The 25648-nt window shown below is 38.4% G+C and overlaps 1 protein-coding gene across 1 annotated transcript in view; it reads right to left on the bottom strand.

Moving 5' to 3' along the window:
- Positions 1–25648, bottom strand: part of AHCYL2 (adenosylhomocysteinase like 2) — a 161164-nt gene that overhangs the window by 13052 nt on the left and 122464 nt on the right. Inside the window, 8 exon segments of the mRNA XM_032869441.1 lie at positions 2127–2215; positions 2684–2747; positions 6349–6465; positions 7574–7680; positions 10288–10382; positions 11816–11918; positions 17766–17866; positions 18317–18460. Of these exon segments, the coding sequence (XP_032725332.1) occupies positions 2127–2215; positions 2684–2747; positions 6349–6465; positions 7574–7680; positions 10288–10382; positions 11816–11918; positions 17766–17866; positions 18317–18460 (820 nt within the window).

The raw sequence follows: 25648 nt of genomic DNA on the forward strand, positions 1-25648 counted from the left end.
GAGACCTAGGGGTTACCATGAGCTTCCTAAACTGAGTTCATAGAAAGTGCAGTTTAGCCACTGAATCTTACCCCATTGAAACTATTTTTCCCAAGATCATCAACAATCTTCTGGATAATAAATAAATAAATAAACAAATCTTAGACTCTTACATCACTTAATTTCCTGCATTAAACATTATTTACCTTCTTAAAACTATACTCCTTAGAGTCCATGATACTGTTCTCTCCTGGTTTTCCTCCCACTTTTCTGATTATTCCTTTTCAGTCTTACTCAGTCTTTAAAAGCTGGTAATCTGTACAGTTCTGCCCTGACTCTCTTCTTTATTCTTTCAGTATTTATCCATACCCTTCCCTTGGCTGTAAATGACTCTTCTTGTTGGCTGATTTGCACAAATCTATCTTTAGGTTAGTGCTCTCTGAAGCTTCAGAGCCTTGGATCAAATTATCTATTGGATAGCTTCTCCTGGATGTCCCATAAAAATATCAAATTTATTGGGTTTCAACAAAACCTCATTATCTTTTCCGTACTCCTAAACCCTATTTCCTCTTTTGTATTTTCTTCTTGATCAACAGCATGACTGTTCACCCAAGTGTATGAGCCAGATAAACTAGAATGTCCTAGCCTACCCTCCTCTCCCCAGTTGAAGTTGTCACCAAATCTGGTTGTTTTTCCTTAACTCTTTAAAATCTCCTGAATCGGTACCCTGCTCTCCATATATGCTGGTCTTGTGTATGCTCAGGTCTTATTACCTCTTGCCTGGATTCCTACAGTAGCCCCTGGTCCGATGTCATCATCTCTAGGTTTATGTCTGTCTAATTTAGTCTGCAGAGTAATTCCCCTACATGCAATTTAGATCAAGTCACTTCCTTGCTTAAAATATTTCAGTGAGATTGCCTGTTCTCAGGATAAGACCTAAATATTTATCAGATATATAATCATTTTCACATAGGATTCCTACCTTAGATACTACCACTCCCCCAAATTTATCCTCTCTGCCAGCTATATTTAAGTATTTCGATCTTCTTAAATATACCACGTTCTCTCCTTCCTCGGTGACTATGCTCCTTGTGACGTTCCTTATACCTGGAACTTATGTCCAAACTAAGACATGTCTTATACAAGTTTCAAGACTCAGCTCTATTGACATCTCTTCCTACCCTGCCCCTTTGCTCTTTAGTTAGGTGCTTCTCCTTTGGCTCCCATAGGACCATGTACTGTTTACCCCCATCAGAGCACTTATTCCACTCACGTTGGTTTTTTGTGTACTACGAAAAGCAGGACCTTGCCTCATTCGTATATTCATCTTATTCATCCTAAGCACAGAGCACAGCACCTATTATACAGTAAGTGATCAGTTCATGTCTATAAGAGAATCTGAATCATTGTCTCAATCAGTATTAAAACATGTTAATGAACCCTGATTCAGAGAAAGCCAACAAATCTACTGGGGAAATTATGGATGAGACAGGAACTATTTTTTAACCTTTAATTTAGAAATAATTTCAAAGTTAAGTATTATAAAAATAGTACAAACTCCCCTATACCCTTCACTCAGAGACAGCAGATTTTATTTGGATTTGCCTGATGTTTCCTCCTGAGGAGATTCAGGTCATACATTTAGGAAAAGAGTATCACAGAAGTGTTCTCGGTGTATCACATCAAAAAGGATCTGATGCCAACTTATTTCTTTTTTGATCATTGTTTTCAAAGGGAGAAGGGTTGTGGTGCCTGGATGGCTCAGCTGGTGGAACATGCAACTCTTGATCTTGGGGTCATGAGCTCAAGCCTCACATTGGGCATAGAACTTACTTTAAAAAAAAAAAAAAGGGAGGATTATATTTGGAGAAGGTAAGGAGGTACTTGTTCTTTGGCTCAAGTCATTCCCTCTAATGATTTCCACAGGAATTCAAAATTTTAGCTTCTCTGATAATCTCTGCTTTCTCAGAGCAGAGCTCCTTGATCTTTGGAAGAGGGAAGCTTACGGTTAACAGCAGCCATCTCTCAGGATCTGGGCCCCTCTAAGATAAAATGTGCTATTAATCAGGCCATTCCTTGGTGACAGTTACAAGATCCCAATAGAAGGTGGCACAGAGGAAAAAGCGAGTTTCATTTTGCATGCTTACCAGGCTTGAAGAGCACAGATGGGGTCGATCTCAGTTACATACACAATAGAGCCCATGGCTTTTAGAGCAGCACAGCACCCCTTCCCCACCTGAAGAGGGGAAAGAGTACACATAATAAAGAAAGTCAGTGAGAAAACAACATCTCAAAGCTTCTGGTGAACTGTACCCCATTTTCCGCCCCCAAAAGCAATTTCACTGAATAGACTCATGCTTGGGGAAAAACAAGAAAAAACAAATAAATGAATGCAGTTCATAAACAAACTCCTAACTCTCGTTCAGCACGTGCACGTACATAAAAACACCCACACTCACGATTTATAATCAAAACACAAGCTACGAGAACATCATAAACAGGGTGCTGGAACAAGTCAGAAAATCAACGAGAAAAAATGGCAAAAAGGCAAAGGAAAAAAGAAACCAGAGGGCCTCTAAAGTTACTTTTTTTCCCATCTAGAGTGGTGAGTGAATGTACTCTCACATCCCTTAAATAAAAGAATCTGGTATATTTCAACAAAATCATATTTTATACACCTAGTAAGTGAAAAGTTATGCTTTACCTCTCCATAGCCACAGACCACCACCTGCTTTCCACCAAACATCATGTCTGTTGTCCTTTTAAGTCTAGGGGAAGAAAAGCCATTAAATCAGAAAAATCTTCTCTCATTTCTCCTTTAAGATTAGAATGGGTACCTTTGATTTCACGTTTATTTGTTTGTTCCATTCTGAAAGAAAGTCTGGTTTCTGTGCTATCCAATGACTAGAAAAAAAGGTTGAATGAAATATGTATTTTCTCACTCCATGCTATCCGATCAATTCCAGCTACAGGTGAGGGTTTTTTTTCTTTTTTCCTCTTGTCTCGGGAGTGGTGCAGAAGGCAAGAAACTGTAGACTGCAAAGTAACTTTTAAACAAAAAGCAATATACATTTATCATATAATTTTTGGAAATAGAATAAAAATAACATTTTTTATTTGGGAGACAAAGCTCTAGCTTAATGGAAACTTATTCTGTTTTATTTAATGAGACAGAAACGTAGAAGACAACCCTGATAAGTGAGTGCTACATTTAGCAGCGTCAGAAGGGACAACAGGTCCCTCATTAATTCCACACAGAGGGTAATAGGTGGCGAAAGGGAGAAGAGCTTGGACATGCACAATACTGACTGCATGAGAGAGTGAACTTTCTGGGGCTGATTCTTTCTCAGATCTGCTCTACTTTTTAGTCTCTGATTCTCTATGAAGCTAGAATAAATGTCCTTATTGTTTTTAGAGTCTCTTGGAAGAACCTGTAGCAGTAGGTTCTGGTTTCTCTTTGGGTTGAGCTAGTGTCCCTTCTCTAGGAATCCCTCATTAGGCAGAAGAAAGTTCTCGACTAAAACCAGTCTATTCTGAGATAGACAGTTCCTACAAATATTTGTGACTCTTTCTGTTCACTTATCTGCTTACCTCTCCTGTTGAAAACAGTCTATAAGAGTAGGAATCCTGTCTTTTTAATGATTTGACAACTCCTCAATAGGAACAAGTAGAACTCCATGAGCCTCAGTGAAACTCAGTAAATAGCAAATACTATTCAGCCATCAAAAAGAATGAAATCTTGCCATTTTCAATGGCATGGATGGAGCTAAAGAGCATAATGCTAAGTGAAATAAGCCAGTCGGGGAAAAAACAAATATTATACAGTCTCACTCATATGTGGAATTTAAGAAACAAAACACATGAGCACAGGAAAAAAAAGAGAGAGAGAGAGAGTGAGATGTCTAGAAATAGACCTTTTTCTTCTTTTTTTTTTTTTTAAAGAAACAGAATGCAAGTTAGTGCAGCCACTTTGGAAAACAGTTTGGAGATTCCTTAAGAAATTACAAATAGAGCTACCCTATGACCCTGCAATTGCACTGCTGGGTATTTACCCGAAAGATACAGATGTAGTGAAAAGAAGGGCCATCTGTACCCCAATGTTCATAGCAGCAATGGCCACAGTCGCCAAACTGTGGAAAGAACCAAGATGCCCTTCAACGGACGAGTGGATAAAGAAGATATGGTCCATATATACAATGGAGTATTATGTCTCCATCAGAAAGGATGAATACCCAACTTTTGTATCAACATGGATGGAACTGGAAGAGATTATGCTGAGTGAAATAAGTCAAGCAGAGAGAGTCAATTATCATATGGTTTCACTTACTTGTGGAGCATAAGGAATAACATGTAGGACACTGGGAGATGGAGAGGAGAAGTGAGTTGGGGGAAATCAGAGGGGGAGACAAACCATGAGAGACTGTAGACTCTGAGAAACAAACTGAGGGTTTTGGAGGGTGGGAGGTGAGGGGTTGGGTGAGCCTGGTGGTGGGTATTATGGAGGGCACGTATTGCATGGAGCACTGGGTGTGCTGCATAAAAAATGAATTTTAGAACATTGAAAGAAAATAAAATAAAAATTAAAAATTAAAAAAAAAAGAAAAGAAAAGATACAGACTCATAACTATAGAGAACAAATTGATAAGTTACCAGTGGGAAGATGGGTGAAACAGGTGATAAGAATTAAGGAGAGCACTTGGGATGAACACCAAGTGATGTATGGAATTGCTGAATCACTATATTATACGCCTAAAATTAATGTAACAGTGTATGTTAACATAAATAAATTAATTAGTAATTAAATTTTAAAAATATATCAATTAAGTGCTTTCTTGTTGAGTGAAGAGAATAAGTCTAGCTAGGTTACTATCATACTCAAAAGTCATGGTTTAGGAGAATGGTCCTGGAATGGTTATCACAGCAAAGAAAATCAATAGATTTTACTTATGAGCTTCCGTTGCTTTACTCTTGAGCTTTTCTGCCTCTCTTCCTCAAGAGATATCAGGTGCAAAGCTATTCATCAAAGCTATTCACGTAAGCTATAACACTTTTATGTAACCAAAACAAGACACAGTTTATAAACAGACTGATGGATTGAGAATTCATTTACATGTACAATCTGTCTGATAATACTATTGACTCTATAGAAATAATAATTAGCAATAAATTGAATTTATATTGAATAATTGCCTCCCTCCAAAAATATTTAAAGTAAAAAGCTTCCCTTAAAATCTCATTCAATCCAGAACTTATTTCATTCTAGAAAGAAGGACAAGGGAACTAATGTTGAATACCAGGTTCTTACCTTATCTTACTTAATCCTCTCAATAACTCTATGATGTAGGTAGGACTTATTGTCACGATTTTACAGATGAGGGAATAGGTGCAGAGAGGCTAAATAACTATTACAAGACCTAAATGATAGAGCCAACAGTCAAACCAGGCCTTCTGGCTCTAACACCTGTGATGTTGCAAACTGCCTATGGTCCAGACTCGTTAGTTATGTGCCTCACAGGCCCACTCTTAGCTTTTCCATTAACCTAAACATGATGGAAACCATTTGGCTTGGCAATATTCTAAACCGACTTCATGGTTTCATGGAGGGAATTACTGACTTCTGAACAAGGATGAAGGATTATCTGGACACAAGTGTAGACAGAAACTGGGCATTAGAAGAACATAGTATTTGGTATACACCTAAGTAGATTTTGTCAGACTTACAGTCCTTACAGATTTAAAAGACTAGAAATGTCTCTGTGATTGACTTTTTGCTCACCACAACTTTCCAGATGGCCAGAGAATTATATGCTGGTTGGAATTTTTTTTTTTTTTAAGATTTTATTTATTTCTTTGACAGAGACAGATCACAAGTAGGCAGAGAGGAAAGCAGAGAGAGGAGGAAGCAGGCTCCCTGCTGAGCAGAGAGCCCGATGTGGGACTCGATCCCAGGATCCTGAGATCATGACCTGAGCTGAAGGCAGAGGTTTTAACCCACTGAGCCACCCAGGCGCCCTGCTGGTTGGAATTTAAAAACTAGTAACATTACCTAGAACAGGAATACCAGGAACCTCTTCCCAAATCATTCAAAGATTCTTAGTTTATGACTTTAATTACTGACTTGCAGGCCTGATAGGGTCACAAAGTAAAAATTTTGCCATCAATAGACAGAGGCTAGTCTGATTTTTTAAGTGAAATAGATGTGGTTTGTCATAGGGATAGCAATGGTAGATCTGGGTTATAAAATACTGAGTATGATATAGTGATAGATCCAGAGGTGCTACATGAATGATTTCTAGAAATAACCAAAACTAAAAAACTCAGAACCTCAATTCAACAACTAAGTTCATTCCAAAGACAACAAAATATTACCCATCTAGAATTGATTCACGGCAACAGTAGAGGTTGTCAAATTTCTGTTTGGTGACCGAATCATTGACGTTCATGGCAGGAACACACAGCTTCCCAGCCTTGGATAGCTGGTACAGCCTGAGGATGAGGGAAATCACGAAGAACACAAAACAGTGAGATACTGCAACCTACTGTCAGTTTCATAACAAATTACAGAAATATATTGTATGGGCATGAGAGCATGAGACATGCTAGTTTCATCCCATTAGGTGTATCTAAAGAAATAAAGGTTACTTTTCTAAAGTTTGTATACAGCTGAGAAATGAAGGTTTTAGTTACGAGGCATGTGGGGAAAATCTCTGACCTACTTCCAAATTTGAAGAATTAAAATGTAAAATTTTAAATTGCTTATTAATTTTATTCCCCTTTTACATTATACAAAGAGTAACTTTAAGTACTATTTGAATCCCACCACTCTAATGCAACAATTTTAACTTTCAAATAGTCTCAATTTTATAATCTCAATACATATACATCATATATATATGTGTATCTACATACAGGAGTTTCATTTTAAGTTGAATCAACTAAAACTTAGAACCAGGTATTTTATTCAAAATTCATCCCCTTCTAAGAGTCTAAAGGTATGGTATATTAAAAAAGATCACACTATACTGAAGCAGTGATGGTGGCTTATTCAGAATTTACTTCCCTAAAACTTCCATTGCATACTTTCAGTTCTTAATGAGTGAATAATAGTAAACAGAAATTATTTCAATTTTACTGAGGGAATTACTGCTCATTTGAGAAACAGAACCCCGAATCCTTGTTCTCTAAGTAAAAATGTAAGCTCTATGAGGACCCAAGTTTTTGTCTGTTTTGCCCACACCTAGATCCCTAGCACAGTTCCTGGAAGTTCCTGGCTCATTGTAGAAGTTAAATAAATATCTATGGAATGAATAAATTCATCTAAAAAGGACAAGCAGTCAATTCATTACAATGACTAGAAAATATGAGGACCATACTTGTTCCCTTACCTGTCCCCAACTCCCAATTTTAGGTTTGTTATTTGCATTGTTAAAAAACAAACAAACAAACAAACAAACAAAAACACAAGTGTGCAAACTCAGATCTCAATACCTCAGAGAAGGTTTCGATTTTTAACATATTGCATTCTATAGGTATGTGATTATCAGAATATATATCTAGGCTGCATAAAACCAGGTACATCCATGTCAAATCTTACCTGTGGACTCCAGTAACACTCTCCTCTACTATGCCCTTGATTTTCTTGAACATATTAGGATACTTCTTATAAATCCAGTGAGTAAGATCCCCTCCATCATCCAATATCTGCAAAAATAAGCATCAATAATACCATTTATTTTACCAAAGGCTCAGGGTTTCCAGGTTGCTCTGGGTCTTTTATCCCAATTTCTAACTGCCAATTTACAGATATTTCAAATTTCCCATATGGTTATGGGAAGTTACTTAAAGCCAATATAATGACCAGTCATTATACTGAAGTAAAATACGAGGGGTGAAAACCAAACTGTAATTCTCAGAGCCAAATGACCTTCCCACATAGCCCATCTACTATATCAAAACACATAACAACAAATGAGGATTTTTCTTCTGAACTAACAGCTTAAGTGGCTATCTAGACAACTAGTTCTTGAATGCATTGTGGATAATCAGAAACCCTGACCTTGAAATTAGCATATTTCTAACCAGTTATATTCAGGACTTCAAATATATTCAGTCAAGGCTTAGTTTAAATGAAGCCAGATAATTAGTCTCCCTTCCAGAACAATGGGTTATAAAACTGTATTTGTTAATCCTTCACTTCTCCTAAAGCATAGGCACTCTCCCACCCAAAATATCAGATAGCACTGAAGGGTTTTGCCTAGCGAAACCTCACACTCTCTATAAACCAAATTAAAAATAACCAGGGAACTGTGCAGCATGTAGGTGTGCAAGCTTGCCTCTGAACAGCTCATCACTATTTCAGGTTGGGATTAAAGATAAAACAATGCTGTGCCCACTGGAGCTTTCATCAGCGGAGGAAAGTTTTTGAATTATAAATAAGCTAAAGAAAGACCAGCTTGGAACGCTCTTAGGCACTAGACGGTGGCACTTCAGCGCTTTACCTAGCTGTCAGAAATGCTTAGCAGGACTTTCCAAATGATGATCCCTGGGAAGTCCCCACAGAACTGAGTTGCTCCCTACGGGCACACACCCTCTCATCAAATATCAACTCTACTACAAGTTTCCAAAATGCCATCCTGGACCCCTGCGTACACAAAATCCCCCACCTCGTGTCTGCCACTTCATCTCTTTTTTGCTTCTACTTTTGCTCATGACCTCTTTTCTCTGACTCAACTGAAGTTTATTTGAGAGCAGGGATCCAAGGCAAGACTCATTAAAACACATTGGCTCCATTCTATAAGTTAATGCTCCCTTTTCTCCCAGTAGGAACCCTCAGAGCAGATGCCCTGAGAAATGAAAAGGCTTCTCAGAGTTTCTCTCTCCCTTTCTGCATGTATAGAATCTCTCTTAGAGTTCTCCCTTGCAGTCTCTGATCCCCAGTCACATAAAAAAGTCAGAGATGAAAAATACTGAGCAATTGGAAACTCTGGTCTTAAGTCCCACTATTCTTGTCTGCTTTTCTCTTTTAACAGAGGTATCTAATACAGGCAGGTAATTGCTATCCCTAATATTTATTTAATGAATGTAACCCATAATTCTCACCACCATGTTATTCTATTATAGAAATTCTTGCCACCAGGGAATCTTCCTGAGGCTAAAAAGCAAGTAAAAGTATTAGATCTTGACAGGATCCCAAGAGGAATGGGCTCTATTTTCTGGGGTGACAATGGTTTTTATCCTTGTCTTATTTTCTTCATCAGCTGTTCCAGTAGTTTGTGCTGGCCCTATAGTCTGTAAATGCTCTCTGGTTGCAATCCCATGTCCTTCCCATGTTCTCGACTCTAAAACTGATGTTTTATTCCCCACAGAAACCCCCTGGCCCATCTCCTTTAGGTCTTGTCAGTCATACTTCTTCCAGTCACTGTTAAACTCTGTGGGAATGAGCTGACTCATCTTGCAGCTGACTCCTCCCTCCCTTTCAGGGTATTAACCCAGCTTCCTCAAACCAGCGTGCGGTGCAATGTAACCTGCATCACAGAATCCAGAAAGAGGTTGTTGCTTCCCTCTTTGTGTACCAAGTGAGGCCTACTCTGCAATTTTTAGCAGCAAGCAATAGCTGGACTGGAGCTTCAAGGACCCTTTTTTCAGTTGATTCCCTAGTTTCTCGTCTCCTTTATATGCAAAATGTTTGTGAAAAAGGAGTGCTTCATACTTTGTGCAGCTTTTTGCTTCTCTGTGACTCTAAGCTGCTATTGGCCTTCGAGAACTTGGGTCTTTTAAAAAATGAACCGAAATTAAATAAAGCAAAATAAAAAACCCCAAAACTTTTTGCTTAGGCAGCTTTCTTAAAGTGGAAAATAAAGAGAAGAAATTTGAACTTGGAATCTCCTCATATTTACTATAAATTTAGCCAGTAATTCTAGAGAAAAGCGAAGTACCACAGGAGCTGTATAATGTATATGTGTTTGTGTGTGCATTTTCATTATTGTTGTTAGAGGGGGGAGGTGGGTAGGGGATGGTAACTCATTAACCTTGAACCAGCCATGTGTGAACCCTGAGCAGTATTTTAATGCTGCTGATGAATATAAATTTTTCTCAAGATCAGTACCAATAATTTTAGCACTTTGAGGCTAAGTTCAAAATTCTTACGGTACCCTAAACATAAGCATCCAGTTCTGCTGGAAGCCCAGATAAAATAGAAAAGGAAGCATTTTCCTTCCTTCCTGTTGGGACACCCTCTCCCAGGCCATAGCCCTCCACTCTGTCCCCACCAAATTCCTCTAGAATTGTGCTAGCAGAAATCTAACCCACCATGTTTGGCTGCCAGCCCTCCACATTCACACATCTGTCAATGCACCACCAAAAGTCATCTTCTGACTCTCCTTTCCAGGCAAAGACAGGGAATCCTGAGAAAAGGGAACAAAGAGAAATTGTTAAAGCCTGAAAGAAGGGCTGCCCCTAAATTCTGACAAGATACTGGCTTTCCCCAGTTCCCATTCTCTCATTCTGCTCTACTCCTTGAACTGACTTTCCTCACTGATTAACACTGTCTTCAGCCCCTTCATGCACTTCTTTGTCTTTGGTGGCCATTTTGCTCTTGATCCAACAAAAAAGACAAACAAAAGGGACAAGAGTATGATGGATGCTACAAGTAAGATTAAAGGGAAAAAAAGAAGAAATCAGAAATGAGTACATCTTGATCCAGTCAAACTGGAAGTCTCACCATTTCTCAACTACACTCTGATCTTTCTTGTGTCTACACTTTGGTCACCCCACCTTCTTCATCAGGAGAACCCCTATGCTCTTCTCCATCGGTTAAAATGTTATCATAGCCCAGTTAAGTTTTGTGTTCCTAACGGAGCCTGATTAACTGCAAGTGATTTTTCATGGAATCTGAACTTTTATAAGCTGCTTGCTTGAGCACTAAATGCAGATTTAGTGATCTGTCGTGGCATTTATCATATATGTCCTTATATTATCATTATTTATATATTTTGTCTTTTCTCCTTAATCACAATATAAGATTCTTAGGGCAAAGACATGGTCTCATTTGTTCTTATATCTCTTAAGAGTAGGCCATTAAACCTTTGTCGGGAAAAAAAAAAAAAGAATGTATATGTACAATTCATTGGGCTATATATTTAATACTTGTGCCCTTTTATATACATGTTTTATATACTAATAAAAATTTTATAATGAATATAAATGAAAAACAAATGAAATACTAAAGTGTTAGCAAAAGGAGAGACATGCATATACCACAGAGCTTTTCCAGCATTTTGTAAGAGCTCTGAAGCAATAAGCATTTGGTACCCTGATCTGTGCTGTGCTGCCACAGAAGGAAGACAAGAAACTGGCAAAGTCCAAATCTCTCTTCATTTTGTCCTTCCTGTGTCAGTAGCCATTGTGATCAAATATTAATCTGCCAGGTCAAGTCCTTTTTACTGCTGAAGCAGAAACACCAAACATTAAATTGGGGCAAGCTGCTGAAAAACGAGCAGGACCACAAAACTACACCTGAAGCACTTTATTTTCTAATCCGTATTACCTTAGACAACAAGTAGTGTTCACTGTGGTCTAATATTAGCAAGTCAAGGCAAAGCATTAACTAATAAAATAATATTAGACATATGAAGGTATTTGCCAACTGTAAAACAGAGTTACCTACATCATATTTAACAAGAGAAGCACAGAAGGAGAGCAAACTCACAAGAATAGGGATCCATTCCCCCAAGACAGATCCTTAAATATCACTATCTTAAAGATTTATATTGAATATATGGAACTTTTCGGAGACTTACTTTAGCTAAAGACACAGAAGACAAGCAAAAGATCTTACCACTTTCTGCTAGAGCAGCAGCCACTTCATTGAGAGTGGAATAGATGTTGCAGGCTGCCCATCGGCACTGTGCCCCCAGCGCACCCAGAGTTTCCATAAGCACCTGTATTAAACAGAAAGCAGGAGATAAACAAAGCTAGCCAAACATCTGGTCAAGGAAATTAAGTTTCTGACAATAAGAAAGTGTATTGGGGGACACCTGGGTGGTTCAGTTGGTTAAGTTTCTGCCTTTGGCTCAGGTCATGGTCTCAGGGTCCTGGGATCGAGCCCCGTATTGGGCTCCCTGCTCAGAGAGTCTGCTTCTCTCTCTCCCTGCTGCTTTCCCTGCTTGTGTTCTCTCTCTCTCTCTCTCATTCTCTGACAAATAAATAAATAAATAAATAAATAAAATCTTAAAAAAAAAGGAACCAGTCTCCTTGGAGAAATGGCTGATTCCAGAGTTAGGGCAAAGAATGTACAAAATAAGCTTAGATAATCATATATCAGAAGCAAGTAAATACTTAAAGAACGAGAGGATATGTCAAAAGACAAAGAAGTCACAGAAGCAAGATGAAAGGGGTTCCTCCGGGACAAGTTTGGAACAATTTGAGCATCATGATAAACAGTGATAGTAATGGGTTATAATCCATTAAATAAAATAGGAAACAATGATTCATACAAATAAAAGTAAGTAAATAAATGAAAAAAATTGAAAGTTCGATGAAAAATGGGATATTTAATGTTTATAAAAAAAATTTTTAAAATGGGATATTTACATAGTTTCATATTACTACCTCACGAAATAACTTTTAATCACAAAGGGGGAAAATAACTTCTACAGTGAAAAATCTAGCAGACACTACCTCAAGCAAAGGATCAAAATGAACATCCTTTTGACAAATGATATATCAAGTCTAGATCAATGTGTCACCTGATAAGATTCAATGAAAAAAATGCAGTATCACTTAACAAAAAGTCATGGCCTGAATTTAATAATAAGGACGCATCAGGAAAAGCAGAACTGAGCACATTCTACAGAATAATTCATTTGCAATTTTTGAAAGTATCAAGGTCATGAAAGTCAAAGAAAGACCGATGAACTATTCCAGACTAAAGGAGACTAAAAGGGATGACAATTAATGATATACATGAGGTCTGAGGATTAGATGGTAATATAAGTCAATGTTAATTTCCTGATTTTGAATAGCTGTACTGGTTGAATGAGAGAATGTCCTTGTTTGTAGAAAGTATGCAATGAAGTATTTGTGGGTAAAGGAATATCAGATTGGCAACTTGCTCTCAAAAGTCTGAGAAAAAAGTGATCCACACTATCTTGCAACTTATCTATAAATCCATGTTAATTTCAAATTTTAAAATATTTTATTACTTTAATTTTAACTTTTTTTGTTTTTAAAAATTTTATTTATTTGAAAGAGACAGAGAATATAGGGGTGGGCGTGGGGAGATAAGGAGAGAGAAGGAGGCTCCCCGCTGAGCAGGGAGCCCATCTTGGGATCATGACCTGACCCAAAGACAAACGCTAACCGACTGAGCCACCCAGGCTCCCCTTAAGAAATTTTTTTTTTTTTTAAGATTTTACTTATTTATTTATTTGACAGAAAGAGAGAGAGATCACAAGTAGGCAGAGAATCAGGCAGAGAGAGAGGGGGAAGCAGGCTCCCCGCTAAGCAGAGAACCTGATGTGGGGCTTGATTCCAGGACCCTGAGATCATGACCTGAGCTGAAAGCAGAGGCTTGACCTACTGAGCCATCCAGGGAAATATTTGTTTAAATTATTTTTAAAAAATTATTAAAAAAATGGGGTGCCTAGGTGGCTCAGTGGGTTAAAGCCTCTGCCTTCGGCTCAGGTCATGGTCTCACGGTCCTGGGATCGAGCCCCGCATGGGGTTCCCTGCTCAGCAGGAGCCTGCTTCCCTCCACCTCTCTCTGCCTGTCTCTCTGCCTACTTGTAATCTCTGTCAAATAAATAAATAAAATTTAAAAAAAAAGAAAAATATTATTAAAAAAAAACTTACTCCACTGATCTGATCCTTAGTTGTTTGTTTGTTTTTTTAACATTTTTATCCATTTGGCAGAGAGCCGGAGAGAGAGTGAGAAAAAGCATAAGCAGGGGGAGCAGCAGAGGGAGAGGGAGAAGCAGACTCCCTGCTGAGCAGGGAGCCCAACACAGGGCTCAATCCCAATGACCTGAGCCAAAGGCAGATGCTTAACCGACTGAGACCCCCAGGCACCCCTAGAACCTGACTTACTTTTACTTCATTATATAAGATAGAGGTAGGATTCTTTTAAAGAAGGTAGTATACCATCTACTGCTTTTTTTAAACGAAGTTATTTATTTATTTATTTATTTATTTATTTATTTGAGAGAGAGAGAGAGAGAAAGGGTGAGAGAGACCAAGCGAGAGACAGAACATGAGCAGGGGGAAGGGCAGAGGGACAAGCAGACTCCCCACTGAGCAGGAAGCCCAACACAGGGCTTGATCCCAGGACCCTGAGATCATGACCTTGAGCCCAAGTCAGAAGCTTAACTGACTGAGCCACCCAGGTGCCCCCCGACCTACTGCTTTGATTACAAACTATTTTAACAAGAATAAAGCTTTGGTTAAAAAACTTGTTTTAAAATTTCCTGACAGTAGTTAACTCTGAGTACTGGTACTTTTCATGTTGTCAAACTTGTATTTTCTAATATTTCTATGCTAAATAAAAATTCTAATTATGTTCTAATTTAAAAAAAAAACTTGCAAACAACTCCACTAATTTAGGCGAACCCCCTAAAGTAATTTGTCCAAGGCCACATAGTAAGTTAATAGCAGAAATACCCATATGTCTTAATTTCCAGTCCATACTATCTTTCCTTTTTTTTTTTAAGATTTTATTTGTTTATTTGACAGACAGAGATCACAAGTAGGCAGACAGGCAGGTGGGGGGTGGGGTGGGGGGACGTGGGGAAGCAGGCTCCCCGCTGAGCAGACAGCCCAATGCGGGGCTTGGGCTCCATCCCAGGACCCCGAGACCATGACCTGAGCCGAAGGCAGAGGTTTTAACCCACTGAGCCACCCAGGCACCCCTCCTTACTACCTTTCAACACTTGATACCATATTTTTCCCCTCTCATTTTATTTTTCACCTTAAAGAATTTCTGAATTCGTATAGCTAGGATTCTCAAATTTGTCAAACAAAAGAAGAATACTGAGACTCACCTACAGAGCAATATAAATTAACTAGAAAAGAAAAATAACTGGGGCCAAGAATATAAGAACGGTTCAAAGAATTCTAAATCAAGACTGCTGGCTGTTAGGGCTCAAGCAGAAGTGAATGCAGGTAGAAGTGGAAGGAGGAGAGAGCTTAGAAGCTGGTTTAACCCGACTTTCAATCATCACTATTTAGAGAGAATAGCAAAGAAATCTGGTTATTAGAAGGAACTATGGAAACACACCTAAAAAATATAAATAGATCCAAGTCTATTAGAAACATGGATGGGAAACCATTAACTATGATAGTTACTTCTGGAACATGGGATTATAGGCGATTGCCTTTTATGCTAATGACTGTGGTAATGACTGAGTATTATAAAATGAATATGAACTACTTTTGTAATCAGAAAAAGAAAGTCGAGATTAAAAAAAAAGCAAAATTCCTTTGTAATTATTTTTTAAAGGAAAAAGAAAAAATGTAGTGAGGGAAAAACAAAATAATATTAAAAATTGGTAAACTAATTTTGATTACTCCATTCAAGAGAAAATAAAAGGGAACCCTGAAAAGTGGTAATGTTTGGTGAGCCAGGGGGTAAAAAAGAAACTAGATGTAATTTAGCAACATGAGACAGTACAGAGCACTTACTATTTTAAGCCGCCACACTTAAGTCTCATGTCCCTGACTGGGGAAGACCAAAAAAGATTCCAAGAGAGTTTTTGCCTTGATTCATTAGTCTGTGGCTCCAAAAAGAGACAGCTTTTTAATTTATTACATTAATTTTGGGCAGTCAAGGTATTTTTTTCCTTTAGAGAACATGTAATCCAGAAAGTCTCATGGAAAGATGTTCACAGTAGCTACCTGGGTCTTAAGGACTCTCTGCTGTACTTAATCAGGAATGTGGCCATATAAATAAGTGTTATGCTTCAGGAGACAATCTTCTGAAAGTTGATCTAACCATACAGCTGACCTGAGTCTTATAAATCATACAAAAGATTTCAGATGAATTCTCGATACATCAATTTCCTGTACTGGTCTCATTATGGTTGGCAATTCAATATCTCTTACATCTTTGATGAGGGCTCTGAGTCAGTGGTTCTCAACAGAGGAGCGCTGGAAAACTGTGGGGGCATTTCTGATTGTTACAATAATTGGGAGGGGAATGCTCCTGGCATTTAGTGATCAGGACCAAAGGTTTTGATATTTTGAAAGTACAGAGACAGTCTCTTACAACAAAACCAACAAAAGCACACCACATTTAGTAGTTTTCAAATGTTCTCACATGTGTGAGAAACCTATTTATAATTATCTAAGTTTAGAACCTTATTCCACTTCACATTTAACAAAAAATATTTTGTAGTTTCAATATAAAATAATAACTTTTCCAGGAATGTAACAAGTGTGTAAATTAAGAGAAAACACACACTTTTTGCTGTTGTTTAGAAATTTTAAAAGTTGTTTACAGTTTATTATGATTCAGAAAATCATATAATTTGGCAATGCCAATCTGACACTCTAGAACCAGTAACCAGTAACCAGTATCCCCATCTACATCTGTGGCATTCTCATCTAAATAATGTTATGAGGAAGTACAAATATCCAAGTATTTCACTGTGCTTGTACCTAAGCATTTACATACCAAAAAAAAATTTTTTTTCATTATAAATTACTTTGCTTTTATTCCTCCTTCAAATTTCAGTTAAGATTTTATATTAATTTAAAAAAATATGTACCGAGGTATGTTTTATTTGAATTTTATTCTAAGATAATACGGGACATTGCAAAAATATTTTTAATATTTTTATAAAAAAGAGACACTGAATCTGATAGGGGTGCGAATTGCTGGTCTAAAGGAATCATGATAACTTCAGTCCTCTCAGCAAAACTGGTGGGCCATAGGTATGTGACCCAGTTCAATGACACATGATGGAATATCTTGCTCTTGGGGAAGAGGAAGAAATGATCCTTATTCTTCATGTTAATTTGTGATGGCTCAAAGAGCTGTAATCATCTTGCTATGAACCTGAGGATGAAATAAGTGACAAGGCAGCTCCAAGAAAATCAGACAGATGAAACTGGAGCCCTGAGATCCCACATCTAAAGTCCATCTTACCTCTGGACTTCTAGTTATGGAATATAATAAATTCCTTTATGTATGAGCCAGGTTGAATCAGGTTTTCTCTCACTTGCAGCTGAAAGCAACCAAAGAGAGCTGCCTCATAGAAATGACACTGGAGGGGTGCCTGGGTGGCTCAGTGGGTCAAGCCTCTGCCTTTGGCTCAGGTCATGATCCCAGGGTCCTGGGATCGAGCCCCACATCGGGCTCTCTGTTCAGCTGGGAGCCTGCTTCCCCGCCCCCACCCCCTCGCCTGCCTCTCTGCCTACTTGTGATCTCTCTGTTAAATAAATAAATAAAATCTTTAAAAAAAAGAAAGAAAGAAATGACACTGGAAGGAAAGATAAGGGGAAAGCAGTGCAGCACAGAGAAAGCATAAACTTGGGACTCATATATTGAAGTTCAAATCCAAATTCTATGATTTACTAGCTGTATAACCTCGGACAAAGTACTTAAAACACTCTGAGCCCTAGCTTCCTCATTTGTAAAGTAGAAACAGGAATACCTGCTTTACCTGGCCATTTTGAGGATTAATAAACTAATACTTATTAAGTTCTTAACCCGCTGCTTGGCATGCTGCAAACACTCAACAGCTGGTGGCTATTATTAACTATTATTATGTGGAGAAGGAAAAAGGACTCACAGCAGTCTGAGCAGTGATGTGTGTGCAACCCACAATTTTGGCTCCAGCCAAAGGTTTTTCTCCTTGAGCTCTCTTCCTCAAAGCCATCAGTGCAGGCATTTCTGAAAAGGCACAAAACATACACAGCACTATTAGAGAGGAGGGATTGAGACAGAAAGAATAAACAGAAGAACTTACTCTTAAAAGAAGATTCTTCCCCTGATCAGGTTCTTTGTTAGATTGGGCTTCTCAAGGGATCAAGACATTGAACCTGATTTTTCATTCTAAGAGGCTTGGAGAGGCAAATGCTCCAGAGTTCGGATGCCCTATATCCCAGTCCTCCTCATCTACTCTCTTTCCCTTTTCCTGGTATAGGAGGAGCTCCTTGTAGACCCACCAGAGTTCACTCCCTCCCCACAGTGTTTCCTAAGTTCAGATTTCTTTTGTAGTAAGTATTCTGTAAAACCACACTTAAATTTCACAAGCGACTAGACCCCAGGACATAAAAAGAGATTAACATGGACAAAAAGACCTAGGCAACTTGAGAAGGAAAAAGTGCTGGCTTTCTTTACCTTGTTCTGCAATTTCAATTTCTCTTCGTCCAAACTCTGCCTGTTTGATGTTCTTGACACAGAAGTCACTGCTTCCCTTAGAGTTCTTTTGCTGCTTATCCCTAGGAGAGGTCTCATCATCAGAGCTATCTGTATAGGAAGCCGCTGAAATGACAGAATAAAAAACCCTCAGGGAGAAGAACAGCTTCCTCTAAAATACCAAACCATGGAGTGAACCGAGGCTTCTCGGGTCATCCACCACCACACAGGTGTACACCTTGATGGCAGACACCTAACATGGCAGTCTGGAGCTGCCTCAACCACCTCCTGTGGAAAGTGCTAGTCACAGGTCAGAAAGAGGAAGCCAGAGGGCGCTTGGGTGGCTCAGTTGGTTGATAGACTGCCTTGTGCTCAGGTCACGATCCCGGACTTTAGGATCGAGTCCTGCATCGGGCTCCCAGCTCCTTGGGGAGTCTACTTCTCCCTCCGACCTTCTCCTCTCTCATGCTCTCTCTCACTCATTCTCTCTCAAATAAATAAATAAAATCTTTAAAAAAAAAGAAAAGAAAAGAAAAGAGGAAGCCAGAGAGGTTGCCAAAGACATTCCCCCTAGCATTAACTTGGAATCTGGGGCTAACCACCTTCAGAACGTGAGAGCTCCCTGAATATGCAAAAAGAAAGAGGTTACACCACAATAGCAATAGATTGAAGTTCTTAGTGCAAGATCACAGTCATTAACCTATGGGATTCTCAGATCCAAGCTACCCTTCTGTCTGCTGCTTAGATGCCTGTTGTAATTTGTGGTTTAGCACAATAACTGAACAGACAAGACCTAGAGAACCCATGGGAAAGTAATTAAGGACTGCACAAAAAGTGTCTGTCTGACAGAACAGAGCCTTCTTTTGAAGACTGGCTCTGATGAGGCTGAACTATGCCTGCAGACCCAATTAGATACTGACAATGAAGTATTCAGTGTGCTCTCCCTTCCTGCTGGCCTCAGTGGGCCCGGCAATAGGCATTTTAGGTTCCCAAAGAAATGCATAAATCCTCCTTTGGTATACTAAAATGTCCTGATGGTTAATCCATTTAGCAATACACGCTAGAAGGTGGAAGGTCTCAGAGTTGTGATGGTGGCTAACAGGCAACTGCTGCTACTCACATGTTTAGCTGAGGTCTTTTCAGTCTTCATACAATTCTGTAGTTGCTAATCATTTGCTGGATGTTTTAATTTCCTTCCATGATTTATATTTAAGTTTTGGAGGATAGTTTCTTCCTAAGTAGTCCTCAAGGTTTGTGGTGGGTTTTTTTGTTTTGTTTTTAAATTGCTTAAAAAAAATTTTTTTTTTAATTTTTTTGAGGGGCCAGGGAGGTTGGGGGATATAAAGGTGCTACATATCTCTCAAAGGGATAGGAAGTACTTCCATCACATTTAGGGGGGAAAAGCTGTAAACACTCAGATCTCCTAAGGTCTATGGTGCTCTGATCTACTTACATCCGGAGAATTAAGGCATTTCTGGGATTTCTTAGCAAAGGATCTATATCTGGGAGAGCTGTAAAAGGCAAGTCTGACCTTGCCCAGTTAATCGGGCATGGCACTACAAAATGTTTGGGCAGCAGGGGCCTGAGTGTCTCTCCTGGAGCTGGAAAACTGCCCTAGAGCAAAGTCCTAACACGAGGCAACAAGAATGAACACAGGCACCAAGGGAGGTGAAGGAATTAGTAAATCCCCAAAAGGACTTTTGTTCTTGAAAGGAATTAATCTGTATAAAGAGTCTGTGGTTCTCCCTCCTAGGGTGAGCAAGAGTTCAAAGTACCTTTGGCAACAGAGCCCAGAAACAACTTCCTGGGCAGTCATCTGTTTCACTAATCGATACTCAGAAATAGCTTATATGCTGGAGGCTTAGGGGAACCTTGCTTCTACCACCTGAGGGAAGAAAGGTAATGACCATCCCTAATCTTGACCATAATTTATAGCATAACTGCTTTTGAAGAAAGTGTTTACATTCAGAATATCCTGAAATTTAAATCCTTTTCTAGAGGCATAATGATTTCTATGTTCTCCAAAGGCCATTTGTATAGTGGATATGTGTTCTGGAGTCAGACAGACTTTGAAGTCTCAGTCTCTGTTTCTGGGTATAGAAAAGGTGTTCCAGAACCTGATTAATAGAATTATTAATTCCTTCACGAATCCAGTCATTCACACATTCAGTTGTTCATTCAACAAATTTTTATTTTGTGTCTACTGTATACCAGGCAGAGTCCAAGTACTGGGTATAGAGAGCAAATATGGATTGTCTTTATCTTCATGGAGTTTTCAGTCTAATAGGTAAGTCAGACATGAAATAATTACAAAATTAATTGGAGACTTTCTTTTCCTATGGTTGTAATATGTGCTACGAAGCTGACTGTAAAATAAGAAGATGTAACTTTCAGAGTCAAGTTGTTGAGAAGATTAAATAAGATAATATAAGTATAGAGCTTAGTGCAATGCTTGGTATAAAGTAATTAAGCACTCAACAAATGACACCTGATATTATTGTTGGCTTTTGCGAATATTTTTAATTTAATACATAATATTACATTTAATACATAATATTACATAATATTACAATACATACAATATTATTTAGCAGTTTCTTTTTTTTTCTACCTCCCTCATCTACTAACCTAAAAAAGCAGCAGGTGGCTGGCTGGCAGGGAGGAAAAACGTTGAGACTGGAGTTCTAACTCTACCCAGAATAGCATTCCTCTCCTATGCCTCTCCAGCTTCTAAGGATGAGTCAGGGTAAAAACAAAAAACAAAACAAAACAAAAAACCACATAAACAACAACAACAAAAATAACCCCCCAATTTCCTCTTCGAAAAAGCACTCAAATTTTTGGCTTGAGTTGTTTTTTTTCTCTCTCAAAAAGAAATTATTATACCACCTCCCTGCTCTAAAAGAAACTCCCCAAATGAGTATTTTTTTTTTCATAGTAGTCAACTGGTTATAGTTAGCTCAATGTTTTTATTTGAGCCACAAGAGATTTGTTTTCAAAGAGTCCTTTGTGCAAACCTGTTATCAGGTGAGAAACAAAAGTATCAGTTGTCTAGATTGTACTAATATGTGAATGCAAAATGGCTGAGAGACCCAAACCAAGAGAGGGTATTTCTGCAAACACAATGGAAAGATTATTCCTGAACTAGCATGATATTTGCTTTTTGAATCCATACTTATTTCTGTCACTATATTTAAAGTAGCACATTCATGAAACTATCTGAGACAGCATCAAAGGTTTTTTCCTAAGAAAATGTAGAGAAACCCAACACGTATATAATATATACACATGCTTGCATAGTTTCCAAAATGTTTATAGCTGTCACACTCTGAAGCCCAGAGCCATAATTCAATTAAAAATGAACAACTGATAATCAAGGCAATAACCAACTGAAGTACAGCGTGAGCTCTAGCTTTACCTCTAATTGGTTGTGACCAATTTTCAGTTTATCCAACTGTAAAATTGGGAGTTTGATGGATCTCTCTCCCATGTTCTTTCTTTCCCCTAACTATCTCCACCACAAAAATCTCATGAATAAATGAGAGTACAAAAAGGGTTCAATTTCTAGGCAGAAAAGTAATATAAAGTACAATGTAACTTCACATGGGGTATTCTCTTGTTTCATGATAACCCAGAATCAAAATATAACTCTTGAATTACTAATCTGTAATCTATCCCATAGAACATGCAAACATACGTTCTATGGCTCAAGCCTGATGAAGACTTACCTCCTAGCAGCTGTGATATTAAGGGTTATTGCTAGGAGAAGAAGTAGTCAGATTCCCAGATGAATTAGTCCTATTAGACTATTTTAAGTCAGACAATTCCTCTTGGGCCCAATCTATTCATTTGGCAATGGAAATAACAGTAGGGATGTGTGTGTCAATGTACAGCAGATTTCACTGATGAATAACAGTCTAGAAATATGTGAAAAGCTATGTTAGCAACCAAAATACAAACAAACAAAACTTTGTTGTTTGGAAAAATCTGAAAATAATTTTTTAAGTTTTATAAGAACCAATTATGAATGAAGGGACTTCGGTCTTCCTTTCTTATCTTTAACCAATTAACTCACTGCAAAGGCAGCTTTTTTAGACATATATCAATGAGAATGATTTGACTTTGAAGAATTCTCTTCTGCTCACTTGTTTTTATGAGGTTCTGTTCTTTAGGAAAGAGTTTTGAAAAGTTTGTTTCTTATAAACAATTTCAGGAATGCATAAATTTTAGGAATTAATGTAGCTCTTTTCAACCTGGGTTCCACTAGAATTAAGCCTTAATGCCTTGAAGCATCCATAGAATATGGATTATTAAATTATTAAATTAAATTAATTAAATTATTAAATTAATTAAATTAAATTAAATTCTCTCCTATCCATCTGGAAGGGTGCTGGTCATGAACCATCCTTCGGAGAACTGAGAAAACAACGTCTCCAGTTCTTTTCTGTGTTCTGTGATTCTGATGAGGAGCCCCACTTGAGAAAGATTGATACAGGCTTCTAAATGAAAGCATACCAAAACTTAGCACCAGGATCTTTAGGCAGAGAGAACAGGCCACAGACTACCCAAACCTCCAAATAACTTCAGCAAAACAAACATTCTGGGTAGGGAGGTATCTTTTTTTGAAAGGTCATAAACCTTCTTCTAGCTGTTCACATACAGAGTATATCAGAGACCTCAACAAGAATATGAAGTAAAGGGCTGGGCACCTTTCACCAATATTTAGTTATCAAGCACCTCTTAAGTGTCAAGCATTTCTAAAGGTCGGTAATAGAAAAGTACAAAACAGCCAAATCTCTGTTCTCATAGATCTCTTATTCAAGTAAGGGGAGAAACAATAATAAATTAGTAAAATACATAGTATATTGTATGATAATAAGTGCTATGGAGAAAAATAAAGGAGGAAACTTTGATAGGGAATATCAAAGTTATTGATATTGGTGTGGGGTATTTGTACAATTCTGAGAACCAGGATAGGCCTCAATGAGAATGTAATCTTTAGTTAAGAACTGAAGCAGGTAGGATGCCCAGCTATCTCAGAGCATCCCAGGCAAAGGAAATAGCAAATGCAAAGACCTTAACGCAGGAGAGTGCCTGGCATGTTTTGAAATAACAAAACAGCAGTTAAGGAGCCTAGTATGGCTGGAGTGAAATGTCTAGCTGGAAGAGGAGGGAAATCTGGGAAGGTAGCAATGAGATTAGAAACGTAATGGGATGATATAGGGCTGTGTAGGCCACTGTAAGAACTTTAGTCTTCACTCTGAGTGAGACTCGGAAGCATTAGAGGGTTTGGAGGGGAGAACTGATATGACCTGACATATTTCAAGAGAATGAATCTGGCTGTAGTGCAGTGAATAAACTAAAGAGGGGCAAGCTTGGAACTCAGGAGCTCAGTTTTTAACACACTGAAGATGCCTATAAAACATCCAAGTGAAAGGACGGAGCAGGTAATTGAATATATGGATCTAGTGTGTAGGGGAGAGATCTGAGGCAGAGATAAAAGCTGAGGCTCAAACGTCAATACATAGTATTTAAAACTATGAGGCTGCATGAACTCACGTAGGGGGAATATAAACAGAGAGGAGATCCAAGAATCAGTCTTGAGGCTCTCCAATGCTACCACTTTCTATAGTCACTTAAATGATAATGTATGCTGAAAGTGGGTTCCAAGTTTTTATTGACATGCATTTGCATATCTTCCTGTATTTAGAAAGCTATAAGTCAATTCCATATTCCTGGCTTTTCATTTGATCGATATAGGGCATTTTCTGTCTCACCTCATGTTAACTTCTCATTGTGAACATTGTGAACTTCTCTTATAACTCTCGCTTATGAACACCACAGGCAGAAAGAGTTTTTCAAGACCACACAAACACATCACACATGGATCAAAGCCTAGAAAGGAGGTCTCTCCTAACTCCCACACCAGGCCCTGCCCATTGTTCATGCGAAAAAAACCCAAAAAACAAAAACAAAGCAAGGTAACGGAGTTTATGAAATAGCTGCAAAAGAAGCAAACATCCGGGCGCCTGGGTGTCTCAGTCAGTTCGCTCAGGTCATGATCTTGGGGTCGGAGGGATTGGGTTCTGTGCTCAGCGGGAAGTCTGCCTGAGATTCTCTCCCTCTCCCTCTGCCCGTCACTCAACCCCCACTCTCTTTCTCTCTCTCTAAAATAAATAAATAAATCTAAAAAAAAAAAAAGGGGCAAACATCATCTTACATTTCATTTTAAAAGCACTGAGTTTATGGAAATAGCACTTCCTATAAATTATTTCAGATTGTAAATGGAATATTACAGCCAAAGACATTTTTTTTTTTTAAAGATTTTATTTATTTATTTGACAGAGAGAGAGATCACAAGTAGGCAGAGAGGCAGGCAGAGAGAGAGAGGAGGAAGCAGACTCTCTGCTGAGCAGAGAGCCCGATGTGGGGCTCGATCCCAGGACTCCGAGATCATGACCTGAACCGAAGGCAGCGGCTTAATCCACTGAGCCACCCAGGCGCCCCCAAAGACATATTTTTAAAAGGACACTTAATCTTTAATTTATCCAGATGAGGATAACCAGGACAGTGGGATGCCCTGAAAATGGTGATTTTTTTTAAAATTTCTATGTAAAATCATTAAATTCCAGGGATTATATGAGAGCTGGTAGAGCTCTCATAACTAGATAAAGCAAGAATCACCCTATCATCTAGAATGCTCCCAAAGAAACCAGATGGCCATTTGTCAGGGACACCTACAAGGTAATTCTAGCATGCAGTGGGAAGCTGAGTAATTGATCTTAAGTTATTTTCTATTTCCAGAATGGTTTGACTCCATGCTCTTGAACTTAATATTCTTTTTTTTTTTAAAGATTTTATTTATTTGACAGAGAGAGATCACAAGTAGGCAGAAAGGCAGGCAGAGAGAGAGGAGGAAGCAGGTTCCCTGCTGAGCAGAGAGCCCAATGCGGGACTCGATCCCAGGTCCCTGAGATCATGACCTGAGCCGAAGGTAGAGGCTTAATCCACCGAGCCACCCAGGCGCCCTGAACTTAATATTCTTAAATGGATATAGAAGGTTGACAATTTTTGACTATAAAAATGGCAACTTCATGTAGTTCAACCTAAAAGGTCCAAGTTTTCCAGGGTGACATCAGTCAATACCACTTACCAGTGAACTATATAGCAGGCAAATATGTGTTCACTTAGAAACCAAGGGCATCAGTCATACTTTCTTGTTAAATAAGTATTTTATAAGTGCCCTCCCTACATGTAAGGGTTCATTAGGAAGGCAGGCATTGGTTTTCTCTGCAGGAATACAACTAGAAATAC

Source organism: Lontra canadensis, unplaced genomic scaffold (assembly GCF_010015895.1).
Source record: "Lontra canadensis isolate GAN:19392208 unplaced genomic scaffold, GSC_riverotter_1.0 scaffold2, whole genome shotgun sequence".
NCBI classification, from domain to species: Eukaryota; Metazoa; Chordata; class Mammalia; order Carnivora; family Mustelidae; genus Lontra; species Lontra canadensis.